General features: G+C 42.7%; 1 protein-coding gene across 3 annotated transcripts; it reads right to left on the reverse strand.

Moving 5' to 3' along the window:
• Window positions 1-720: 720 nt before the first annotated feature.
• Window positions 721-27,548, reverse strand: GCNT2 (glucosaminyl (N-acetyl) transferase 2 (I blood group)). Of its 3 annotated transcripts, XM_068130678.2 has the most exons (8): window positions 27,400-27,504; window positions 22,432-22,698; window positions 14,906-15,154; window positions 11,983-12,231; window positions 11,212-11,728; window positions 9,706-9,804; window positions 9,387-9,528; window positions 721-2,050 (listed from the first exon to the last, which is right to left on the reverse strand). In XM_068130678.2, the coding sequence occupies exons 2-8, from the start codon at window positions 22,510-22,512 to the stop codon at window positions 2,044-2,046; spliced, it is 1,344 nt and encodes a 447-aa protein (XP_067986779.2). In that variant the 5' UTR covers window positions 22,513-22,698; window positions 27,400-27,504; the 3' UTR covers window positions 721-2,043. The 3 variants fall into 3 exon arrangements, with proteins under 3 accessions (XP_067986779.2, XP_067986778.2, XP_078642810.1); XM_068130677.2 differs by lacking the exon at window positions 721-2,050 and having other exon boundaries at window positions 8,700-9,528; window positions 27,400-27,548; XM_078786684.1 differs by lacking the exons at window positions 721-2,050; window positions 22,432-22,698 and having other exon boundaries at window positions 8,700-9,528; window positions 27,400-27,525.
• Window positions 27,549-27,597: the final 49 nt, after the last annotated feature.

A 27,597-nucleotide genomic window follows, 5' to 3' on the forward strand; every position in this document is an offset into this window, starting at 1 on the left:
AAGTAAAGTACCTTTGTACTAAAAACTAAAAACAAGTTAAAAAGTTAAAAACTTTGTACTAGTACTAAAAACAAGAATTAGTTGTTTTTTTTATAACAACAATCCGATTGTGATACAGTGGTTCTCCTGAGCCTAGCCCAGGTACCAGAAGCTAAGCATCCAAATCATCATGTGCATAATCGTACACAAAGGTCACTGTAGCCTCTCATAACTAGTCCACAGTTATCTTTGACTAAAAGTGTGTGTGTGTGTGTGTGTGTGTGTGTGTGTGTGTCGTTGGTTGCTATGTCCATATGTTGGTTTCAGAAGGTGGAAACGGAGTCCTCCTGGGTCTCAAAGTATCCACCTCTGTTTCAGTAAGGGATCATGGATTCATGGACCAAGTGGTGAAATTTTCCAGTTCTCAAAGTTTTGTTCTAAAGGCTCTTTTCAGCATCGTCATAGTTTGTTTGTCGTAATATTCCCAGGGATTGTTTTTAAGATCTCCATGAGGTTCTTCTGCCTGTCTCAGGCCATGGGCTCGAACAGAGTGCCGGGTCGGCCTCAAGTCAGATTTTTAGCTGTCTAATTCCTATTTATACTTGGTTTTACTTCCAAAACCTTCCAGAGTTCGATTGTTTGCATCAAAAAGGATAAAATAAAAATAATAAACTTTTTAGCAATTCTCCCAAAAGCAAATGCTGAATATTGAAGTTGATATTCCATAATGTGATAAAAAGAGTAGATTGAAAAGTATTTATTTTGATATAATGGCATTAACAGACATGTGCAATTGACACAGACATTAACGGACACAGACATGTGCAAAAAAAAAACAAAAAAAAAAAACATTTTTTAAAATATTTTTAACAGACATGTGCAATTCAAAGTTGAATAACAGCCATTATTCCTAAACGAGTGTACTTTTCGACAGTTTTTGAGTGAACAAATTTGAACACAACGAACACAAATTTGAACACCCGAGCACACCACATACATGTGCACATAGCTCTTGCTCTTTTGCATTGTTCAACAGAATAAATAACACATTACTCACTCGCTGCACGTTTCGTTTCCAAAAGAGGTCCTAATGGAGTGTCAATTAACAAACAAGTGAATGGATGAAATCGGTGCAATCCATTGACCGATGCACACCAACAGTACCTAGTCTTGCACATTTCTACACTGAGGGTTCTCAAACCGTGAACCGTTGGGTGCATTAGGTGCGATCAGTGAATGGGTGGGACTAGGTATGACATTATTCTCAAAATTCAAAATTTCGTGTTTGGATTTTTACCTCCGCCACCAAAGGTGGATGGAGGTTATGTTTTCACCCCTGTCTGTTTGTCTGTTTGTCTGTTTGCCCGTTTGTGAACAAAATATCTCAAAAAGTTGCGGACGGATTGGGACGAAATTTGGCAGAAATGTAGCGTATGTGACAAGGACGAAATGATTCGATTTTGCTGAAGATCTGGATTCGGATCCGGCTATTGGAATTTTTAAATTTTCATTGCATTGCTGCGCGATGCAACAGTCGAAATGAGATAGATGTCCATCGAGAACGACATCATAAGTGATCGTAAATGTCCATAGACATCGTATAGATCACTAAAATCGACCAAAAGATGTAACTTTTCAAATCAATTTGACTTTGCAGCCCTTGGTGGTGGATACGTTGAGAACTCCTACTATGAACCTTGCAGAATCAGTTGTTGAGGTTACAAGAACCAAACAAAGCAAATTATTAACATATAAGCATTTGTGAAAAAAAATGAAATAATAAAAACAGTCGTCAAAGACGAGCAAAGTACAGTAAAGTAATTTGATTGCAAACGCTGTGCATGAATACAAAGCGCAATTGTTAAAATAGATATATATGGATGAATTAAAAACGTAACACGATTGGGTTTGCAGGTTAAATGGAAATAAAAACAAACAGCTGCTTGTAGAACAAGGAACATGAGAGATTATGCTCGTGAATATGCAAATATTAATTTGGATTTTTCACATGTTTTTCACCTCAACTCTTTGCCCTCCACTGATGCAACTCCATGGCATCAAAAATCACAATCTGTTCAACAGACAAACACAGAGGAAACACATTACCCTGCAATGGGGGAAAAAGTGCTCTGTTCAGAAATGCTCCTTGCACCCCGACAAATCCTTACACCCCACCCAAAAGTCCCTACACCCCGCCCAAAACTTCTTACACCCACCCCAAACTCCTTACACCCCACCCAAAACTCCTTACACCGACCCAAAACTTCCTACACCCCACCCAAAACTCCCTACACCCCACCCGAAACTCCTTACACCCCGACCAAAACCCCTTACACCCCGGCCAAACCCCTTACACCCCGGCCAAAACTCCTTACACCCAGCCCAAAACGCCTTGCACCCCACCCAAAACGCCTTACACCCCACACAAAACTCCTCCCACCCCACCCAAAACTTCTTACACCCCACCCAAACCTACTTACACTCAGCCCTAAAACTCCCTAATTCCTTACACCACACCACAAATCCCGAATATGCACCGCATAAACTCAACTCCTTACGCTCTTCAATAAACCTAACAACTCCTTGCACAACTCATTACACTCAAAAAACTCCTTCGGTTTATAGATATTACGGTGCTGCGGTCCTTGGTGCAATATGATGGGATAAACGCTGTGCGATTATTAATTCAAGTGTAAATAAAAACTGACATAGAACAAGTTGACAAGTAGAATGATAAAAAGTAACGGAACAGGCTGAACCTATTACACGGCGGCAATAATAGTATTCCAATGAAATATAGTGATTCCAACAATAAGTTCCAACAATAAGTCTCGACACAGGAACAGGGCAAACTATATATAATAGAGATAACATCAACTAGTAATAGGTGTCCACAACCATCCCTTTTCTTCCTTCCGTCCTTACTTTTTCACCTTTATTCGCTTTTAAATTTGTTTTCTCTGCAACTGCTTGAATGATTGGCACACAACTTTCACCATATAGTCAGGTTCACTATGTTTTTTCGTTCAAAATCATGGTAGATTAGCAAACCTATACATTTTTGGAAACGTTATTACATGGAAAATCTGAAAATCAATGTTTACATTTGCCAATTCCGACCAATTCGATTCGACCAATTCGACCAATTCCATTCGACCAATCGCTTCGATCGACCATTCGACCATTCGACCAATTCGATCGATTCGATTCGATTCGATTCATCGAATTCGATTCGATCGACCAATTCGATTTGCCAATCAATTTGACCGACCTTTGCTTGTGTGGAACGGACTGTGAAAGCGATGCGGACTATATTGTCGGATACGACACACAGGACAGTGATGACGAACTCTAAATGGCATATTCTGTAATCGTGTATGTTTGATGCCATTGACTGCCTGTGTATATTTTGTCATTGACTGCCTGTGTAGATGTGAAGTTATACTGACTGCATGTGTATATATGATTTTGCTGACTGCCTGTTTATGTTTGGTGATATGAATTATTGTGACACATTTTGATGTTATTAACTGCCTGTACAAAATGATAACATGTATTTGATTATGCAACTTATCGCAAATATAAAGACAGTATTTTGCAATTCAAAACCTTTGATTCGTGTCTTACCATTCCCCATAGCACTAATTTGATACTTTCATTGGATTCCTTGTCCCTGAAAATATAGATTTAGTATATTTTAAAAAGTTTTTAGGGTAATTAGAGGCAGAAATAGAACAAAATATGTATTTTACAGTGGCCATTTTGAAAATCCAAAAATGGCCGCCATACAGGTATCTCTCCAAATGTAAAGATTGATTTTTAGTTTCCTTATGCTATAACCTTTCCAAAAATGTATAGGTTTGCTAATCTACCATGATTTTGAATGAAATATAATTTATTGACATAGTGAACCTGACTAATAGGAGCTCCTACTCATGGAGAATTGTTTAACAAAGTTACATGATGATTGGATGGAAAATGCGGCCGGCGTTCCAAAAAGTCTGTTTTCTGTAGGCATGGGTTGCAGGGTGTTTCACGTATTAAGAATAAGCGGTCTCGACGTCGCTTCGCTCAGCGTCGGCCGAATAATTAAATGTCAGCCTATGCAAGCCATGCCGTGCTGCCACAGTAAAGCGAGTCCAACTTCCTCGCTATTCGGCTCTACATTTCCGGGTTACATCCCGTTTCCGATCACGTGACGTGAGAGATACATGTGAGCAGTGTCCGAGCTACACTTACAGCAATGGAAGAACAAGACAACATCAAAGAGCTCGTAAAAATATCCCAACAAAAACTTCGTTTCCTCCTTTAGTCTCTGCATCCCTCCACCTGCTTATCCGAGGTAATGGTAAGGTTCAGTGAGATATATTGTGAACTGCTTTACTTTTCATAGGTTGTACATGTGTTTGTGTTGCACGTAAAACATGACAGAGTTCATTATAGTGCTGGGCCAATTGGAAAATTTGACTATAACCGATTACAGATTAGAAAAAAATTACATAAATAAATAATCGGCCGATACCGATTAAAAAATGATAAATAACGACGTCATAGTGCATTGTGCACACATGAAGTGGATACCTTGCCGGATCGGGGCTGTGCCCGCGAATGACATTATTGAGTGGCTGTGAATCGATACATTTAAAATCCCTTCTCCAAGTCATTTGGTCTATCGAACAGCACAGCATCCTGTCATTTTAAATGAATTAGTGGACCCGTTGGTCCATTGGACGAAATATGCATTGGTCTTCATTACCTTGTAGCATACCTGAGTGCTGTAGTGCTTGAGCATTAGCTTGCCTTTCACCAAGCCCAGATGAGCTTGGGTCCGGGCAGGGAGTCAGGGGATGGGTGGGTGGGATTATGCATATGTTATTATTATTGTGAAATGATACTATTATTATTGTTGTTAATACTATTAGTATTAATTAATGTATGCCTTGTTACAACGCTATCATTGTTTTTGTTACTTATTTTGTAATTAGAATGCCATGCCATGGAAGGACCTATTAAACTGCTCTATACACCTTAACATGCCATGTGTTTAAAACGTGGGAAGTCTTCCGGATTATTTGTAGTTAATTATCAACTCACGAGATCATTTTGGTGTATGACATTCCACATTGGAAAGCTCCAGTATTCATTAATAAATGCTTTGTTGCAATGCTATCATTCTTTTTGTGATTTATTTTGTAATTGGAATGCCATGAAAGGCTCGATTAAACTGCTCTATACACCTTAACATGGCACGCTTTTAGAAACATGGGTATTCTTCCGGATTATTTGTAGTTAACTAGATGGTATTCATAGAATACTTACTTGTCATAGAATACTAGCAGTCAACTTGGTGCAAGCCAACACTTCTTGTTTTAAGTTTTTTTTTCTTTGATCCAATATGGCTGCCAGACCACATGACCGATGACATCATAAGTTTCCATTCTCTAATATAATTGTTGCGTAGATCACACTCAATAAATTTCAAACTGATCGGAGTAAGCATTGTCCTTGTCAAATTATGACATCATAATTAAGGCACAATGACGTCATTATTAACACTTATTCCCCATGGAAAGTTCTTTACAATGAGCCATGCTTCAAGAATTTTCCATGGAGCAGTTGCAGAGATAAAGATGTGCAATGTTTTTTGTTTTTTTCCAAGATGGCACCTACACCACGTGACCTACAATGTCATAATTATCATTTTAAATGTACAGGAGGAACTCCTATGGTGAAAATTCCGTGTCCATCAGTGCAACAGTGGCAGAGAAAAAGAAAATTCATACTGATTGGATCAAGCATTGTACTTGTCGAATTATGATGTCATAACGAAGGCGTCGATGACATCATCATTAACATAACTTATTCCCCATGGGGAGTACTTGACAATGAGCCATGATTCCATTTTTTCCATGGAGTGGTTTTGGAGATTTAGAAGTGCAATTTTTTTCTAAGACGGTGCCCGTACATGTGACCTATGACGTCATAATTATCACTAAACATTCTACAGGAGGAGGCGCCCTATGGTGAAAAGTTTGTGCCCATCGGACCAACAGTTACAAATAATTCATTCATTCATTCACTGATCGATTCAAGCATTGTACTTGTCAAATTATGACGTCATAATGAATGTACTGATGTCATCATCATTGACATATCTTATTCCCCATGGGTGTACCTTACAACGCACCATGTTTCAATTTTTTTCTATGGAGCAGTTTTGGACATAGAGAGGTGCAAAGTTTTTCCAAGATGGCGCCCGTTCTAGTGACGGACATATGACGTCATAATTATCACAAAAATTCCGACAGGTGGCGCTCCTATGTTGCAAAATTTAGTGTCGATCAGACCAACGCTTGCTGAGAAAATGAATTTTTTTTATGAAAAATGCAAACACGCACGTATGTATTCCACACGGACAGACACAATCGATTGTTTAACCATGATATTCGCTTTGCGACTGCAGGATAATTAGCCTAATCAACTCAGGAGATCATAATGATCATTTCAGTGCATCACATTCCACATCAGAAGGCTCCAGTAGAACTCCACAAAAACATGACACACACACACACACACACACACACACACACACACACACACACACACACACACACACACACACACACACACACACACACACACACACACACACACACACACATACACACACACACACACACAATCCATTTATAGTAGATAAGCTTCCCTGTGCTCGCTCGTTCAATAAGCTATTGACGGATATAAAGTGAAGAGTTTCATACTCATTTGGTCGTGTGAAAAGCAAGTTTTATACCAATACAGTACAGGGAGTCCCCGTGTTACAAAGGGATTTCCGTTCTGAACAATCGTGTACAGAGTAAGTACATTGATCGGCCAAAGTGTGATCAAGCGGGTTAATTAAAAAATAATTCCAAATAATGCTGGACTTCGGCATTGTGCAGCAAAACTTTCAAGGCCACCGGAAACGCAGTGTGCACTTTAACATACCTATAAGTTAACGTGGTATAATGGAGCTGTTAAAGAGCGCATGTGAAATGTGCCCCCTTTTGCTTGGGGCCCAGAATACTGTCGACCTGCCTTTGAAATGTGAAAAATTAAATTTAACTGACGCCTTGATGTGCTCAGATATGCCTGGAACATATGTCATCAAGACAAACTCTGCCAGGAAGTAGGTAGAGTAGGTATTACCTTTTAACCTCAGCAGAGTACGAGCGATCGGGTTTTCCTCTGTCCCGATTGCCGAGCTATTTGCCCTATTAACATGTTTTTTTTTTGTTTGTTTTTGGTATACAACATCGAGGCTCGTGTAAGAGCTACGATCGAGTTTTCAAACTACAGAACCAATTTTTTTCTACCCATCACCCGACGACTGCCAGCTGTTTATAAAGAATAATGTTTATGCATGTCTCCTTTGAAACATCTACAATTCAATGTTGTTTTTCAAAATTTGTTTATTGAAATTTGTCCTAAACAAGTGTGAAAGCTACTCAAGGTTTTTGGGTTGTATACAGCACAACTGTACTTGGTAATCGGCATTCACACCGACTCCAATCGGCCTGTGCCGATTACCGATTCCGATATCGACCTGTGCCGATTACCGATTCCGATATCGGCCTGTACCGATTACCGATTCCGATATCGGCCTGTGCCGATTACCGATTCCGATATCGGCCTGTGCCGATTACCGATTCCGATATCGGCCTGTACCGATTACCGATTCCGATATCGACCTGTGCCAATTGCCGATTCCGATATCAGCCTGCACCGATTGCCGATTCCGATATCGGCCTGTACCGATTAACGATATTGGCCTGCACCGACTACCGATTCCGATATCGGCCCAGCACTATTTCATGATAACACGTGCTGTTGCTTCACATCTCCTAATGCTGATGTCATCGTACCTATTAATCAGCCGTAATTGTGGGTGTTCATTATAAATCAGATGGAGACTTTACGTTACCAGATGGAGCGCACTTGCTTTCAATACCGTCGGCCATTCGAGTATTATAAAAGGGCCCCGTGACTCGGGGAGTCGGGGAGTGCAATTTTTCACATTACAATAATTTGTGGTGATGTTTCGATGCTACATCTGCTCTTTCTTAGTTATTTCAAATTGCTGGAGGAGAGTTTAGTTTTATTTATTGGTTGGCTGCTCCTTTTCTACTACAATATTCTCTCGGTTGTACGTAGTGAAGTAAATCATCCGAGGCTGATGTCATACTTCCTGCTAATCCTAAATCAAATAAGGCTAAATCAAATTAGGCTTTAACATCTGGTAATACTAAAGACAAAATATACTTAGCCAAAAATATCAACAGTCATCTTAAATAGAACGAAAAAAATGTCTATTTGATCTGTCAAATTAGTCACTCAGCTGAAAACTCAACATGTTGTTAGATTTTCCAACAATTAAGCATAGCTACCGATCTTTACACACTGGAAGAAAGGGAGCTTAAAATACCACTTAATTATTGCAATGCATCCAATATATCTAAATAAATGTAAACAGGTATTATCCTGCAAAAAATAATTAAATTGAAATAATTATATATTCCCTACTTGCCCATCTTCCTTCTATCTGTCACTCTCCTCAGTGCCCTGCTGCCCCCTGCACCCCCACACACATCCATTCCTACCTGTCGATTCTACCCCCACACTCACTCCTACTACCCCTCTCTCTCCACCCCCTTCAACCACCAACAACACATGCGACACAATTAGAGAATACTGCTTTTATACTGAGAGTGCAGGCAAGGGACTTAACACAGATACGATGGGCCCAATGGCCTTTTCCTATGCTCAGTTAACTGCATATGCATATGCACATTTGAATAAATATCACCAGTTAATAAAAATCAATTTTTTTATGTTAAGTTGTGCATATTTTTCCAGCTCTGTATTTACCAAAAGAGCATGGCTCTAAACCCGGCCATACACCGGTGGTTGGGGGTAAGGGGAAAGAGGAGATTCTTCTGCATATGGGATTGGCTAGCACTCTTAATTTCACGCAGGAATACCTTAAAGTGCTCCAGTATGTCAATCAAATCGAAAAATGGCAGGAGGGAGAGGAAGTAAAAGAGGAGACCAAATCATGGCAATGTCGATACAATATGACGGTTTACACGGACAATTAGACTCGATAACGAGGTGTCTCGGACATTGTGAATGCAAATATACAGGAAAAGGGAAACGCTGCGTTCCCTAAACAACTGTGCGAGGCATGTTGCTATAAAAACACATGCACACCAATGTGTGGGGAAACATCTGCCTTCAAGTTGATGTGGAAAAGCGAGCACCGTCGATGCTTCGTGGACATTGGACACGGTTACAGTACAGGACCTAAGAACACCGTGAAATTGTCAGAAGGAACAAGTGTCCCTTTGGAGAGCGCCTGATCCACCAACCGGCCACGATGCCATCTCTCCATGCATTCCAGCACCAGAGGGTATGTCTGCGCCTCAAACTTGTTGGCAAAGAGATGGGTTTTATTGACGAGCCACGGAAGGTCACCGAGGCCGTAAACGCAGATGTTATGAAGGTAGCGTCCTGGAAGTGGATCTTCATTAGAACATTTAAATAAAACATCAAAAATGCCCAGCACTTCAACAAAGGTAAATCGACATTGCAAGGGTGATTGACGAGATCAAAATAACCACCAGAACCACAAATACATCAAAAGGGTTTTAAATATTGTAAAGCACCAAAAAAAAGGTAACAATTTACCTCCGCAGCCATTGTGCACTCGTTTCTCCTGGTCCTTCCACTTTACCAACTTCACATTGCCTTGCCACGTTACGTTGCTTCCAACACTGCCGGGCGCCTCTGTTAGGGTGGAGGGGGCAAAAGCAACCCGTTTATGAGACAATCTTGATGTACAGTTTTTGTTCGATGAAACAGATTGTAGACGAATATAATTCACATCTTAGGGGGGAACTGCACCATTACAGAAGTGATTGTTAAATATTTCATGCAGGTACCATATATGATGCTGGATGTGTGAACATAGTTTGACAGACATTAATTTAAAAAAAACTGGTATCTCCACCATGAATGGACAGGGAAGTGGAGTCCAGTTGAATTTTCTTTTTAAAGGTCCTTGGGAATGACTTTGCACGATGGAAAGGCAATTTGCTTTCTGGCACATGAACTGTGAGTCTTTCTGGCACATGAACTGAACTATAAGGCAAGACGACTGGATTCGAGAAGGTATCAACAGGTGATGGACATACAGTCAAGTGTTGAAAAATGGGTTCAAGGCATTATGTCCGTAGATGGAGAGATGGTGGATCAATCGGTGGAAGATATGGTGGACAGCAGAACAGACCAATCTACACAATTACATTTCGAGACCTGGCAGTACCTTGGCGATTCCCTGGAGACAGATACCGGTACTTTGAAGGGTACATTATCTCAGGAGCTAAGTGGAGCTGGAGAAGAGCAATAAAGGTTGGAGGGGACGGTGGACATGATACTGTCTCACAGAGAGTGGGAATCATTAGGGGAAATAGGGGTTGGGATTCCACCAGATTGGGGAAGGTCTGAAGTGTCGCAACCGATTGATCACAACCATGGACAGTGAGAGTGAGAGAGAGAGAGAGAGAGAGAGAGAGAGAGAGAGAGAGAGAGAGAGAGAGAGAGTGAGAGTGAGAGTGAGAGTGAGAGTGAGAGTGAGAGAGAGAGAGAGAGAGAGAGAGAGAGAGAGAGAGAGAGAGAGATATGGATTGGGAGGATAGCAGAGTCATTGTTGACTTCCAGAGCTTCAACACGACACCGATCCAGTGGAGAGGAACACCGTTCCAGATATATTCAGTGGATATTGAAGGAGGGGGAGAGGGGGAGGGGGGGAGAGAAGATGGGGGATATGGCAAAAGGAGCTCTTGAGATTGACTGCAACCCTGCCGCCAAAATGAGCACGTGGTCTGTCAAAACATCAAGCTAATTGCCTGTTTCAGTAATTAGACGTTTCCTGGAAAATGTCAGCAGATTTGCATTTAACTGTCTCCACTGAACAATTTTATCAAGCTGTTAAAGTCCAGAAAAGGCTTCCGACATGTGCAAAGCGGATTTGATTGTGCAGATGTATCTCAGTGAGCTCCCAACCACAACAGGAATTGTACAATTATATTACCAATTCTATATAACATATTGATAAACAACAGATAAGCCAAACCCAAAGTTTAATGACGACAATAACTTCACCAAAATTATGGCTCAACAAACAAAGCGCACCAGGAAGGTGGTTGAGCGTCACCCAGTAATGCTCATCTGGGCTAAAGGTGTCTTTGGACCAGTCCAGCAGGTCCAGGGCACGCTGGTCACTGAGCACAAAGCTCACGAAAGATCTTGTCAACACATAGTATGCCGAGCCAAAGAACAGCGTCAGGTTGTGTGGCGGAGGATCTTTCCGTCGACCAATCAGCTGGATTTTACCTGGCCTACCTCTTACCGCCAGGTGCTCCTGGTAAGCATTGTTCGTACGGTAAGCCATGCGCTTTGGCTGCGGTATGCCTGGCGTTATATTTTGTTGCCGCCGGACACTTGAAAGCAGCTGGACGATCTCCAGATTGGTGCGAAGGGGAAAATCCTGCCCACAAAGGTTCAAAACGACATGCCAAGGCGTGGGGGCGGCCACGAGGTCCTGCAGACAGTTAATATCAGCCTGCAGCCGGGAGAAACCGGCATAGACCACGTCTTCACTGCGAGATACCAGGAAAACATTCTCAAAGCATTCCACGAGGCTGGAGACCTGTGGAACACGGAAAGCCAAATCATTTGCCCTCGATCTTAGAGTCAAGATGAAAAAAAGAGAAATGCACAAATGAAATGCTTCGAAGTTAGCTTTATCATACAATATTGTTGGTAAGCATCAAATGTCAACCTAAAATTAAAATTGGCATTTCCTTATAATACAGGAAATTGCATTTGCCTAACCACATCATGGGATGGTACGGTAATAGTGTGGCTGCTTGAATTTCGAGGACCATCACACACATCACAAACCTGTTGCTTGAAGCTCTCCTCTGATTTGGCGTCGACGTGTATGCAGTATATATTCTGTGGGTGGTATATATTGCGGAGGAGGACTTCAAAGGTAGCAAAGTCCTTGTGGATGGTTATCACGAAAGCTAGAGGAAAGTTTTTCTCTTCCTCGGACATCGGCTGTGTGATGTAGCCTCGTTTCTGGATATACTGCCTGCAGTCAACCGACCCCTGCAGATTCGAAGACTCCGGGTCTGTTTGGTAAAGATCCTGTCAAAAAGAATAAATGAATAAAGAAATAAATAAGCATAACGAATAAAGAGAACAAGTAAAAAGAATAAACGAATGAATGCCCATCGTAGGCAAATTTGATTATGTAAGTAAATCCCTGTTAATTGAATTAATCAAATAACCTTGTAATTCCATACTCTGGATTTGCAATTTTGGATCAAGGGTGAGTTAGGATACCAGTTTGATACACCAAGAGTGAATTACAGGGATGACTCAATCAGGCTGTTGGTCTTTTTAAGCTCTACATACCAAGAAGTCTCACAAATATGAATCACAGGACCACAACACACAGTCTATGACATGATAAAAAGGGTGAGTGAGGTCCCGTGGGGGACTGACAGTGTTTAGCCCATGGCTTCTGAGAAGATTTTAAAATAACTTACCTGAATTTGAAGTGAAAACCAAAATTTTCAGACTTATAAGGGCGGATCCGGATGGGGAGCACATTCACATGAGACCTTAATGTTCTAATGTATCGTACCGAATTTGGTCCATATAGGTCATGTAATTTGTTAGGAAAATGTACTTTAGTGAATATGAGGGATTAAGGAGGGGAGCAAGCACATCGCTCCCTTTCTAGGGGAGATATGGCTTAAGGTTAGGGCATGGTCACGATGCCAAATGGCCAGTTTAATCTGGATCCGGTTGTCGGTTTCTGAGAAGAAATTTTTTGAATGAAATACCAATATTTGGGGCAAAACCCCCCTTTATAACCACTTTAAATGGGCAGATCTGGATGGGGAGCACAACTCCATGAGACCTTGCTGTGCTGATGTATTGTACCAAATTTGCTCCAAATTGGTCAGGTAGTTTGTGAGGAGATGTTTTAGTCAAATGTTAATAGATGTACTTACATACATACTGTTACGTTTGTAGGGGGTAGACAATGATTACCTAAGAGCCAGGTAGAGCGTATAGATTGGTGTGCTCCGACTGTTGTAAAGAAGAAGAAACCCCATGTAATAAGTAGGAAATTTGTGTAGCCCGTATGTGGGGTAAGCTTGTATCTACGTCCCCATGAGAGGGGTGGGGTATGTTAATTAGCGAGGGATTATGGGTAATTAACCCCCTGTATGTAATTGCCTCTGTAATATTTTCCTGTGTTTCTTATGACACCACACTACACACCATAGCCAAGCCAAGCAATCGACACCATAATTAATAACGCAAAATAAAAACCAACCGGAAACAAGAGATTGAGCACGATCGCTGATAACACCTACTTGGTGAGCACACAGGACAGGCAGGTTTGTGAGGCCACGCCTAGAAGAGCAGTCATTGGTCCGGGATTTTATTGGCACAAGGACTGGTAAGATAACCTGATAGGCTAACCCCTGCTCTAGCAGGTAAAATGGCCTTAAAAATGCCTGTTGTTGTTGTTGTTGTTGACTGGTAAGATGGGACTCGCTGATAGAAGCGGACACGGAGACGTTGTGGGAAGATGTCAGAGCCTCAAGTACAAAATAATTGGAGTGGCGGACATTTTGTCTTTTGGGTTCTGGATCTGGTGGTGAATGGTCATGTGCAGACATCCTCTCGCTTCTTCTTGTTCTGGATCCCATAGCGAACGGTCACATTTTGTCTTCTTGCGCAAGGGAGATTCATCATGGGCAGTCGTGTTCTGACATCTTGATCGTGATCGTGAGGAGAAAGAGCTGCGGACCGAGAACTGCGGTGTCCCGAACAAGATCGTGAGGATAAGCGCGGCTGGAAGAGCAAACTGTGCACGGAGGCCTGGTTTTCCCACCCATGAGCTGCGCGGCAAAGCGTGCAATTCCCGCCAAGGCCGCGACGATCTTTGACCATTCCTGACGAGATTCCATAGCAGCTTAGAGCCAAGTGCCACAAACCACACATTTATTTTGCAGTTATTTTATCCTTTGTCTGTATTCGGATCTGTGTGGGAGCACTCCAATTCGGAATATAGTTTTATCGTACATTATTTTGTGACCGGCATTTTCTTTAATAAATCCGGTATTTTTGTACATTTTAATTCCGTGTCATTTGAGTTAATTTATTGCAGGCTTGAAGACTGCCGGTGGGATCCGTGAAGGTAAGCACTTTCGGCTTCTCACTCACTTGGTCCCTACGCGTATAACGACGGTCCGCCATTGAATTAAACGCCTCGGAGTGTTAAGCTCGTTTGGTCATCTGTGTCACCCTACACTTTTACTACTTGTTCACCACACATGGTAGTCACACGACAATACTGTATGGCCGGACGGCCGGACACTGGGACCCACTGTAAGAATTCATTTCTGAGAAAGTTTTCCAAATTTGTAGGAATAACCAAATAATAATAATAATAGTAATAGGCATCCACAACCATCCTTGACCATGTTGTGTAACGTCGGCCAAGGCACTCCCCTTTTTCGGTGTTAGCAATGTTTGATGATAAATTCATTTCTTTTTGACATGTATTTAATTATCCCAGCAGTAACAGAGGTATATCCGGCCCTTGTACTTCAAATGTAAGTATATCACTCAAGTGTTACCCATCTGCAATACAGCGGAGTAATGACCTTGGAAGTTGTATTCTGGAATACTTAGGTGCAAAATTAGTCAAACAAACAAAAGTAGATCATCACAGTGCATGGTCAATTGAAGGAGTGTTATCAATAACAATGCTGAATCTGCACACGTCAAGCCGCACCTGGCACATCTTGCCAAATGTCATGGAGAGAGGCCGCTGCTGAAACAACGCGCGGCATATCTCCGAGGGGTAATCTCCGCACTCTGCTAGTCGTAGATCCAAGTGCGTTGGGGCCCGCATGACCCCTTCTTGCAGTTGACTCCCAAGAAAGACGACAAAACCGCAGATTGCTCCGCTGAGCAGAAAAATAAAGAGGAACACGAAGTGCAGGTTCGGTTCGCCACACTTCATGGAGCAGCGTTTGGGTTGCTGGGAAACAAACGTGGCCAAAGTTAATTAGTCAATCATACAAAATAAACGATAATCTGCCAAATAAAAACCTGTAAAACGAGGTGAATGCACCACCCGTGCCATCTAAATGTACGATCGCCACGATCGGCGTGACAGGTTTTTTGAAATTCAGTAATGCAAACACAAAGCCTGGTGTTGCTTTATGATCAAGGTGGCTGGCTTGAAATCTCATGGTCCTGAGTTAAAGCCCCTGTCATGCCGTTGATTTAACACCAGGTGGGGTTTACTCAGCCTGTCATCCTTCTGAGGTCGGCAAAATGAGTACCAGCTTACTGGGATGAATGAGCTATTTGAGTATCCTGCATCGGAGTAACGACCCATCCAGGATTGTGCCCAATAGCTTTGAAACTGCTTCGACAGCCCTATGCATCATCACGGTGCAAAAAGGAGTGGTCATCATCACTATCATCATCATCATCATCATCATCAATATAAACACAATCACGGGCTAACGTAATTCTCTCATTTTGGTCTTCCACAGTTTCCTGGTCAGGTTTATTTATTAGAAGTATGCAAATAAGCTTTTGGGGGTATTTCCTGTACGACAGGGGCGAAAATGAAGCATACTAGCAGAAGGCACCTGCAAATATTTAGTGGGCCATCGGTGCACAGTAAATTATTAAATAAATGAACAGGATTATAATTAATTAATTGGCATATGTGGGAAAATTCCATGCCCAGACCAGGAATCGAACCCAGGTCTCTGGTGAACCGTACCATTGCGCTGCCATCTGAGCTATCTGGGCGACCCTGACCAAGCATGCAATTTTCCCACATATAATTGGCACTCTCTTTCCGTTACTGCTTCCGGGGCACTCGCTGCCAGCCAAAGGAGCACCAACGGCCTGCTCACGAGAGGGTCTTCCTCCAACAGGGGCAAATCCATGTCCGCTATTACAAACACACTACGAAAGAGTGGCAAATTTGCATGCTTGGTCCATATGTGGTAAAATTGCATGCTTGGTCAGGGTCACCCAGATAGCAGAGCACTGGTACGGTTCACCAGAGACCTGGGTTCAATTCCCAGTCTGGGCATGTAATTTTCCCACATATGCTAATTAAATAAATTATTAAACTTAATTGAATCATAATAACAGTGGAATGAAAGTTTTCTTAAAGTCAACTTACAGGGAGATATTAAAAATATAATTATATCAGTGAGTAGACATGTCACCCCCACACCCTCCCCATAATATTGAGTAAACTGTGCCAAATTAGGACCAGGCTATATCGATTTTTAAATAATCAGAGGAATGAGCCAGAAATGACTTTCAATTTGGCTTTGCACCTGCGAAAAGACAAGAGGAGAGTGTTTCTGATGTAGTAGTAAAACAATTTGAGGGTGATTGCCCTAATGTTCGGCCGACACATCAGTGAGCTCGACTGGTGTCTCTGCCAATAACGTTACTGATTACACGGTCCGATTGTGGGACTTCCTATCCCAAGAAGCAGAGTAATTATGGGAACAGATGGGAAGGAAAGTTCTACCCTGTAGTGAACACCGCAGGGCGATACGGATGACCAAACGAGCTTTAACTCCAAGGCGTTCAATCCAACGGCAGACCTTCGTTATACGCGCGGGGGGAAGAGTGGGAGGGAAGAGCCACAAGCGCTTACCTTCATGGGTCCACCGGCAATCTTCGCACCAGCAATGATTAACTCACACCGACACGGAATTAAAATGTACAAAAATACCGGCTTTCTTTAAAGAAATTCCGGAAACAAAATAATGCACGATAAAAACTATGATTTCTAAATTTGACGTCCCCATACAGACTCGAATACAGACAAGGGTAAAAATAACTGTGAAAATAAATGCGTTAGCTTGTGGGCACTTAGCTCTGAACGTCTCTTTAACCTTGTCAGGAATCGTCCCGGATCATCACAGGCCTCCACGTCCTTGCGCGGGAACCACAGGCTGTGATGCTGCGAGCGGGAACTAGGCCTCCTGTGCAGGCTGCATCTCTCGCCGCCGAGCGCAAAGTCAGCAGGCCGCGCCTGTTCCACTCGCCCCCGCTCGTGCCTGTCGATCTTGTTCACCAACACCGATGTGCCAAGAAAAAGAAAAATGCGGCCGTGCCTTCAATCGGAACCCCGCGCCAAGAAAGCATGCAAATGCGCCCGCCTTCCACAAGCACCTCCAAGTCCGACTCAAGAGGCATCGTATCTGTGACTGCTCTTTATGAACTCCAGATGCCGAGAGAGAAAAGCCATGAGAAACCAAGGTGTCGGTGAGACGAACGCTCACCACCAAACCCATAAGATGAGAGGAAGTCAAAGGGGAAGTCAAGAGAGAAAATGTCCGCCCTCCAACTCTTTTGTACTCAAGACTCTGACGTCATCCAACGACATCTGCATGTCCGCTCCTATCAGTTAGTGCCATTTCATCGTTCTTCGTGTCCTGACCAATCACTGCTCTTCGGGGTGTTGCCTTCTGGGCCTGCCTGCTTGATGTGGTGATGTCGCTGCTGGCAGCGCCAGCGGTATTGTTCAATGTCTTGATCCGGTCACTTTTATTTTGTGTTAGAAATGCACGATTTATTGCTATGCATGTGTGCTGCTGGTGTCATAAGGAACAGAGGAAAAATAACAGAGGCCATTACATACAGGGGATTAATTACCCATAATCCCTAACTAATTAACATAACCCCACCCCTCGTGATGGGAACGATGATACGCTCTTACACGACATACAGTCTACCGGATCCTTACTTATGATACATGGGGTTTCTTCTTCTTCATGACAGTCGGAGCACACGACCAATGCAATTCTACCTGGAATAAGGTAATCACTGCCTACCCCCTACAAATGTAACAATATCATATTATATATCGCTTTTCGCCCGATCTCTCAATGGTGAAGAATCACTTAAAAATTAAGTGATTATTATATCCAAATCCATATTCAGATCTTCACCAAAATCAAATTGATTCGTCCTTGTCACACACATAACCTCTCCACTAAGTTTTGTCCAAATCCGTCAATAACTTTTTGAGATATCCTGCTATTTATCGTTTTCGGCCCAATCTCTCAATGGTGAAGAATCGCTTAAAAATTATACTAGCCGGATCTGAATCCAGATCTTCAGCAAAATCTAATAATTTCATCCGTGTCACATATACTAACTCTCTGTGAAATTTAGTCCAAATCCGTCCACAACTTTTTGAGATATCTTGCTCACAGACAGACAAACAGACAGACAGGGGTGAAAACATAACCTCTGTCCACCTCTGGTGGCGGAGGTAAGTATTTACGAAATCAACACCAGTTACATTAATGCAAATGACAAGAAACCACAATAAAAATAGCAAATTAGTTCATATGTGAAATCAGTTTTAATAAGCTTGTTCCCTTGCTCGAATGTCCATGAGTTGGTTCAGAATGATGCCAAGGAAGCAACTTTCCACATGATAGCCTGTGTCGACCCAGACTTTGTGAGAAGGGCACACAATGAAGAAAATAGCAGAAAGGCTTAAGAAATGGTGCGAGGTACTTAGCAATGCCTGAAATAAACGGGTTTGGTAGAAGATAAGAAAAGGCCAGGAAGAACCAGAAGAACCTCCCTAAGGAAAGACACTTGAAGTTGCTCAGCTTACGCCATAGAAGAAAATAAAGTTAGTGGCTAATAAATGAAATGAGAACAGGTCTGCACATTAACATCTCATCCAGCATTGTGTGCAGAAGGATGGCTGCAGCAGGTCTCCATGGCAGAGTTGCAGCAAAGAAACTGCTGCTGAGACCACAGAATAAGGTGAAAAGACTGAAATGTGCAAGACGACACCAAGATTGGGCAACTGCACAATGGGATTGGGTATTCTGATCTGAGGAATCAAAGTGAAGATGGAGTCTTTAGATGCTCTTTGGATGGAAGAGATGCCAGTTCTACAGTCACGTGAAAAAGTAAGTACACCCCATGTAAAGTTTTGACTTTTTCAACATATTTTAACATACAGCTATTTGATCTTCATTTCAACAATATTGATAGATAAAGGTGATGTAATATAACAAATATCATGAAACATTTACATTTTGTAGTCCATTGTATAATTTAAATAAACATAAATGCAAATTTCACATGTGGAAAAAGTAAGTACACCGTTGGCTCTAATAGGTGGTATTGCCCCCTTTGGTAGAAACAACCTCAAGTAGGCGTTTCTTATAACTGTCTACCAGTCTCTGACATCGACTGGGAGAAATTTTTGCCCACTCCTCCATGCAGAATTCTTTCAGCTGTGCGATGTCTGGGGGGTTTCTTGCATGCACAGCTCGTTTCAAATCCCCCCACAACATCTCGATGGGATTTAGATCTGGGCTTTGACTTGGCCATTCCAGAACCCTCCATTTCTTTCTTTTCAGCCATTCCTTGGTGGAATTACTGGTATGTTTAGGGTCATTGTCATGTTGCAAGGTCCACCTTCGGTTGAGCTTCAACTTTCCGACAGATGGCCTCACATTAACCTCAAGCACCCTCTGGTACAATGAAGAATTCATAGTGGATTCTATGATGGTGAGCTGCCCAGGCCCTGATGCAGCAAAGCTGTCCCAAAGCATAATATTTCCACCACCATGCTTTACAGTTGGTATCAGGTTCTTGTGGTCAAATGCTGTCTTTGGTTTTCGCCAAACATGTCTTCTGGTACTGTGGCCAAATAGCTCTACCTTTGACTCATCTATCCAGAGCACATTGTTCCAGAAGTGCTGGTCTTTGCCTGGGTGTTCATTGGCAAACTTTAGTCTTGCCCTGATGTTCTTTCTGGACAGCAAAGGTTTCCTCCTGGCACACCTCCCATGTAGATCAAATTTGTGCAGACTCGTTCTAATGGTAGACTCGTGCACTTTGACATCAACAGTGGCAAGAGCTACCTGTAGGTCCCGTGATGACATTCTGGGGTTCTTACAGACTTCTTTCAGCATCTTGCGGTCTGCTCTCGAGCTGAACTTTCTGGGGTGGCCTGGCCTGAACAAGTTGGCAGTTGTTTTGAATCTTCTCCACTTGTAGATGATCTTCCGGACAGTCGAATGATCGATTTCAAATTGTTTGGAGATCTTTTCAAATCCCTTCCCAGACTCGTAGGCATCTTTAACCTTCTTTCTGAAGGCCTCAGAGAGCTCTTTTGATCAAGGCATGGTGACGCCACACACTCCAACAACAAAGAGCAAACCAAACTAAATGTCTGAGGTTTAAATAAGACAGGTTCCTCCAAGATCCTCTCTAACGATGTTCTAATCATTTACACCTGAGCTTGTGCACCTGACTCTAATTCTTGGTATTTGAAGTAGTGATAAATGTAGGGGTGTACTTACTTTTTCCACATGCGAAATTTGCATTTATGTTTATTTAAATTATACAATGGACTACAAAATGTAAATGTTTCATGATATTTGTTATATTATATCACCTTTATCTATCAATATTGTTGAAATGAAGATCAAATAGCTGTATGTTGAAATATGTTGAAAAAGTCAAAACTTTACATGGGGTGTACTTACTTTTTCATGTGACTGTATATCCCGAAGACCAAGAGCATGTTACGACACACAATGTTTGCACCATACTGTTAAACATGGGAGAGGGTCTGTTACTGTCTGGAGTTGTATTGCAGCTTTTTGTGAAGGGAAACTTGTTAAAATCAATGGAATGCTAACAAAAGAGAAGTACAAGCAGATACTGCATCACCATGCATTTCATTTAATTAGTGGAAATCTAAATTAGCCTTGTGGAAATCAGTTAATTGGAAGAGGATTAATTCTCCAACAAGATAATGACCCAAAACAAACTTACAAAAGAGTAAAACAGTATTTCGAGAGCAAGGTTACAGCTAGTGTGCTCCGAGGATTAGAATGGCCATCCCAGAGTCCAGAGATAAGTCCCATCAAAGCCATAAGGGATTACCTGGAAACAGAGAAGAACAAGAGGAACCAAACTAACCTTCCAGAACTGTGGGAAGTACTACAGGATATTTGGCACCATATTCCTTTCAGAGTCCTTCAGCCTCATACAGGAAGTATGGGTAAAAGAGTGGTGGCACTCATGAAGGCAAAGGGTGGACACACAAAGTATTGAATGATAGTATAAAATGACATTGTTCTTGTTATTTCCTTCAGCAGTTTGTTTCATTTATAAAGATTGTTATTTAACAAGCTGGTCAACAATGAACTGTTCCCCAAGTGCCTTGGAGTCACCCTAAATCGCAGTCTCACGTTCTGTGAACACTTACAACGGGTCACAGAAAAAAAGTGAGATCAGGGTAAACATTATCCAGAAACTAGCGAGTACCGGCTGGGGATCAAGTGCACACACTCGTCGCACTGCTAGCATTGATCGCGCATAATCTACAGCGGAATGCTGTTCTCCTGTTTGAGCAGAGAGGAGCCACACAAAACACGTGGACACTATCGTGAAAATACTGATGCGGATAATCAGCGGTACAGTGAAATCAACACCCTTGCAGTGGCTCCCAGTATTGTCCAACATCCATCCCCAGGATGTGCACCAGTAGGCAAGAACGCTGAGAGAGTTTGACCGCATCAAAGCCAACACAGAGCTTCCAATCCACAAAGAATTGCAGAATCTACCAAATATGCGACTCATGGCACACAAACCTTTCTGGGGTTCTGCAAATGTTTTGAGTGATGTGGGATTTAACACAGATGACAAGTGGTGCAATCTTCACTCTTTCATTCCTCTTTTCTCCTGCCTCTGGAACAAACTCCCTCACTCTCTTCAATCCCACTCATCCCTCCAGGTCTTTAAAACAGCCGTTCACCACCATCTCTTATCTTCCCCCATCCAAAACCTTGATCTTTTCTACCCCTGTTAATTCACCCCAGATCCACTTTTCTGAAACACCTTTCCTTTTCTGAAATTCTGAAATATTTCTGAAATTCCGTTAGGCTTCTTTCCTGGAAGTCCTAGCAGTGTCCATGTGTTTGTTTTTTTTACCTCTCCCTCCCCCACCCCACTTCCCACACCTCCTTCCCCCATGCCCTCTACCTCCCACAGATCTCCCAATGTCCCTGCTCTCAAATGTTGTACATGTGTGCTTCCCCCTTCCCTTGTGCTTCCCCCTCTCTCCCCATCTCGTCTCCCGCTCCCTTGATTTCGTCTTATGCGTCCGTTTTTTTTTTGTTTTTTTTTGTCATTAATGTTAGCTCTTACACGAGCCTCGATCTTGCATACAAAAAACAAAACAAAAATAATCTCTGGACAGTCAACAACATTGCTAACAAATACCTGGTGGGTGATCCGACAGAAGAGCCTCCAGGTTTGGACTTCCCCCAGAAACAGGGGTCTGCGCTCAACAGGCAAGAACATCACACCACCTCCACAAATGGAATTTCAAATACAGCTCAGCATGTGACTGTGGTCACCCAGATCAGAATATCCATCACATTGTGAATGAGTGTCACCGACAGTAATTTGATGAAGGGTTTCGAGAAATCCACCGAACAACAGACAGTGCTGTGACTTGGCTGTCAAACTTCGACTTAGATCTGTGAGCTGTAATTTGTCAAATGCAAGAATAGAGATTAGACTTAACAATAATAAACACATATATAATAATATTGTTATCAGTGACAATTTGATGAATTTACCCTTAAGTATGGATATCATTGGAATAACCCAAACTTTTCCACAGGATTGTACATTTTCATACGGAGACTGTTTTACGACTCAGATCACAGAGTAACCACCATCAATTTTGGTCTTTATGAACAAGCCTCGAGTACTAAACCCAATTGTTTAGCCACCTTAACATCTGTGCTATGGTTCCACTTGAATCAACACAACGTGAAAGGTAATATTGCTCTCACTACGAGTTGTTGCTGCAGTAGTTCTTGACAAACTGCAGATATTGTAGATCTGCTCTTCTGGAAGGCCATGGCATTCCATGATACCAAGTTACCATAGTTAATGTAAAATGCTTACCTCGTCCTCTGCTATATGCACTCCCACCCCACCCCCATCCAGGCTCAAAATATACAGTATTGTGCAAAAGTCTCAGGCTACCTTGAAGATAAACAGGTTTATTGTCACATGGACATATTTTGATCAATTCTGATATGCCATTTTCTGGTACAGATCATCGGTCTTCATGAAGAACACTGTGGGATCATTAATGGCCACAAACTGATGCTGACAGATAGGATGCGTGCGCATTTAAGGTCCATCCAAAGGACGGCACACACATTGAATTCCCCTGCCTGTGAAACACCGGGAAGACACTTTACAGCTGGGTTAGGATTCAAATGGAAATGCGAATGGTTCGGTGGATGTGCGGAGTATCGTTGAGAGAGAGGAAGACAAATGATGAATTGCGAAAGATGATGGGAATAGAGCCTGTGATGGATGCTGTGAAGAGGAACAGGTTGAGATGGTTTGGTCATGTGTTGAGGAAGGATGAAAGTGACTGGTTGAGAAGAGTGATGGAAATTAATGTAGAAGGAAGTAGCGGACGGGGAAGACCGAGAAAGACTTGGCTAAAGATGGTGGAAGAAGAAATGCGGGCAAGGGGGTTAACAAGGAGAGATGCAGAAAATAGGGCAAAATGGAGAAGATTGTCATGGGGACCGCAAGGCTAACCCCCGCTCTAGCAGGGAAAATGGCCTTAAAATGCATGTTGTTGTTGTTGTTGTTGTTGTGTTGTTGTTGTGTTGTTAGGATTCAAAACCAGGCTAGAAAGCTGAGAAGTGAGACTTATGGACCTGGACTCATCACTCCACAATACTGTTTTCACCTATGAAGGCCCTATCATACCTGTCAATTACATCATACCACAAGCCTGGTGTTGGACTAATGGTTAAGGTGGTTGGATTGAGATCTTCGGGTCCTGAGTTTGAGCCCCTGTCATGCCGATGAATTAATATCAGGTGGGTTGACTCAGCCTGTCATCCTTCCGAGGTCGGCAAATTGAGTACCAGGTATTGGGGACCAGGGTAAACAGCATTAGTGACACAACCGCACCCCCAGAAAATGATGCAACCAAGCAGCCACATGCTGCGTACGAAACACCACATCGTACCACACAATGCGCAATATTGAAAGGCTAGCTGGAAGCTGGCTGGGCATGGTATCACATGGAATTGAAGGCAGGATAATCTAGTTTGGCAATTTAGTTTGTGATGCCCAGTGTAGTGCTTTCCCTCATGATGCCCACTGTAGTGCTTTCTTTTGTGATGCCCAGTGTAGTGCCTGCACTCTCCCTCACTATGCCGTGTAGTCTTGCCCTCATGACACCCAATGTAGTGCTTGCCCTCGTGATGTTGTGTAGTGCTTGCTCTTGTGATACTGTGTAACGCTTGCTCTTGTGATACTGTGCAATGCTTGCTCTTGTGATACTGTGCAATGCTTGCTCTTGTGATACTGTGCAATGCTTGCTCTTGTGATACTGTGCAATGCTTGCTCTTGTGATACTGTGCAATGCTTGCTCTTGTGATACTGTGCAATGCTTGCTCTTGTGATACTGTGCAATGCTTGCTCTTGTGATACTGTGCAATGCTTGCTCTTGTGATACTGTGCAATGCTTGCTCTTGTGATACTGTGCAATGCTTGCTCTTGTGATACTGTGCAATGCTTGCTCTTGTGATACTGTGCAATGCTTGCTCTTGTGATACTGTGCAACGCTTGCTCTTGTGATACTGTGCAATGCTTGCTCTTGTGATACTGTGCAATGCTTGCTCTTGTGATACTGTGCAACGCTTGCTCTTGTGATACTGTGCAATGCTTGCTCTTGTGATACTGTGCAATGCTTGCTCTTGTGATACTGTGCAATGCTTGCTCTTGTGATACTGTGTAACACTTGCTCTTGTGATACTGTGCAATGCTTGCTCTTGTGATACTGTGCAATGCTTGCTCTTGTGATACTGTGCAATGCTTGCTCTTGTGATACTGTGTAACACTTGCTCTTGTGATACTGTGCAATGCTTGCTCTTGTGATACTGTGCAATGCTTGCTCTTGTGATACTGTGCAATGCTTGCTCTTGTGATACTGTGTAATGCTTGCTCTTGTGATACTGTGTAATGCTTGCTCTTGTGATACTGTGCAATGCTTGCTCTTGTGATACTGTGTAATGCTTGCTCTTGTGATACTGTGCAATGCTTGCTCTTGTGATACTGTGTAATGCTTGCTCTTGTGATACTGTGTAATGCTTGCTCTTGTGATACTGTGTAATGCTTGCTCTTGTGATACTGTGTAATGCTTGCTCTTGTGATACTGTGCAATGCTTGCTCTTGTGATACTGTGCAATGCTTGCTCTTGTGATACTGTGTAATGCTTGCTCTTGTGATACTGTGCAATGCTTGCTCTTGTGATACTGTGTAATGCTTGCTCTTGTGATACTGTGCAATGCTTGCTCTTGTGATACTGTGTAATGCTTGCTCTTGTGATACTGTGTAATGCTTGCTCTTGTGATACTGTGTAATGCTTGCTCTTGTGATACTGTGCAATGCTTGCTCTTGTGATACTGTGTAATGCTTGCTCTTGTGATACTGTGCAATGCTTGCTCTTGTGATACTGTGTAATGCTTGCTCTTGTGATACTGTGCAATGCTTGCTCTTGTGATACTGTGTAATGCTTGCTCTTGTGATACTGTGTAACGCTTGCTCTTGTGATACTGGGTAATGCTTGCTCTTGTGATACTGTGTAATGCTTGCTCTTGTGATACTGTGTAATGCTTGCTATTGTGATACTGTGTAACGCTTGCTCTTGTGATACTGTGCAATGCTTGCTCTTGTGATACTGTGCAATGCTTGCTCTTGTGATACTGTGCAATGCTTGCTCTTGTGATACTGTGTAATGCTTGCTCTTGTGATACTGTGTAATGCTTGCTCTTGTGATACTGTGCAATGCTTGCTCTTGTGATACTGTGTAATGCTTGCTCTTGTGATACTGTGTAACGCTTGCTCTTGTGATACTGGGCAATGCTTGCTCTTGTGATACTGTGCAATGCTTGCTCTTGTGATACTGTGCAATGCTTGCTCTTGTGATACTGTGTAATGCTTGCTCTTGTGATACTGTGTAATGCTTGCTCTTGTGATACTGTGCAATGCTTGCCCTCATGAAACCCAGCGTAATGCTTGCTCTTGTGCTGCTCAGTGTTGTCCTTGCCCTCGTGATGCCATGTAGTCTTGCCCTGTTGCTCAGTGTAGTGCTTGTCCTCGTCATGTGCGCAGCCTTAAGGTACCTCAAGAGAGTGAAAGGGAGAGGGTGGGTGTGTGTGTGTGTGTGGGGGGGGGGGGGGGGGGGGACTGGTTTAATGTGCCTGTGAGTAGACGGACCTGTCATTTTTTTATTTTGGAAATTCATGAATTATATGTTTTTATAAATAATTAAATAGGCCTAATAAATAAATGAACGTGGGAATCGAATTGAAAGTCAGCAATCCGACAGTTTATAGTCGAGTAGGTAATAAAACCCAGGCTAGACAGCTCAAAGGTAAGTGTCTACATTGGCACCACCCTGTCAGACAATTTTTTTAGGTCCAGGAAAAGAATAGAACTGTCTGTAATTAAACTACTGCATTTGGTTTAACACATGATATCAAGCTGGATAGTTCCATGACTTGTGTTCTGATGAACTTCATGATCAGATTTCCCCGAACATTCCTCTCCTGCACTGCTTCCCGAAGCCCTGGCAGAGACAGCATGGTTGCATCATTTACCCTGTCCATCCGGCATATACAAGGTGTGCCGCTTCCTCTTCTTCACTCAAACATACTCAGCGTGGTCGACTTCCCCCAGACTTGTACATGTCACTTTAATGATCATCAGGGGGTCCACAAGGCAATTATTGATCCTGAGTCGATCTGGATCCTGTCTGATTGACGGTCACGTGACACCTGTCACGTTCGATCGAACGTCCGAATGTCTTGTCTGTTCCGCACTAAGTCTCGAAACGAAGGTGCCCTGTACAGGTCAACCAGGGGCAGGAGCTGATCGACGCGGAGATCGACAAAGCATCCTGAAGCCGATCCCGACTAGTTTACCGTTGTAATAAAGATCATTAATCCGTCGGTTGTAAGCCTGATCGGAACACGACCCATACACCGAATACACGTGCAGGGAGAGGGTGCACCGCGGACCACGAGGACCGTTACAGGACGAGTGAGTCAAACCGAGGATCGAAGCATGGGGACACGACAGGTGAGTGATAAGCCTAAGCCTAAGGCAAGGGAAGGGAAGCAGGAGAGTGCGAAAGTTTACCAATATCGTCCCAGTGCAGCTGGCCGTCCGCCCCAGACCACAAAACAAGGACCAAGGGACAAGGTACAACACACCTCCAGCAATACGACAATGCCAACTTCCCGTAAGATATTTTTCCTAAACAGTAAAAAGGTTGGTTTCGCTAAGCCAGATTCGCGATTGTATCACGGGTTTCGCAAATGCAGATTCGCCACTGAG

Source organism: Myxine glutinosa, chromosome 11 (assembly GCF_964187855.1).
Source record: "Myxine glutinosa chromosome 11, kmMyxGlut1.1, whole genome shotgun sequence".
NCBI classification, from domain to species: Eukaryota; Metazoa; Chordata; class Myxini; order Myxiniformes; family Myxinidae; genus Myxine; species Myxine glutinosa.

Coding starts and splice junctions, on each gene's coding strand:
- GCNT2 (XM_068130677.2), bottom strand. CDS start 22,512: ATGTTCTTGCCTGTTGAGCGCAGACCCCTGTTTCTGGGGGAAGTCCAA. Junction 12,232..14,905: donor CATTTGGCAAGATGTGCCAG/GTGCGGCTTGAC, acceptor TCTTTTTGACAG/GATCTTTACCAAACAGACCC. Junction 9,805..11,211: donor GACGCTCAACCACCTTCCTG/GTGCGCTTTGTT, acceptor CCACCCTAACAG/AGGCGCCCGGCAGTGTTGGA.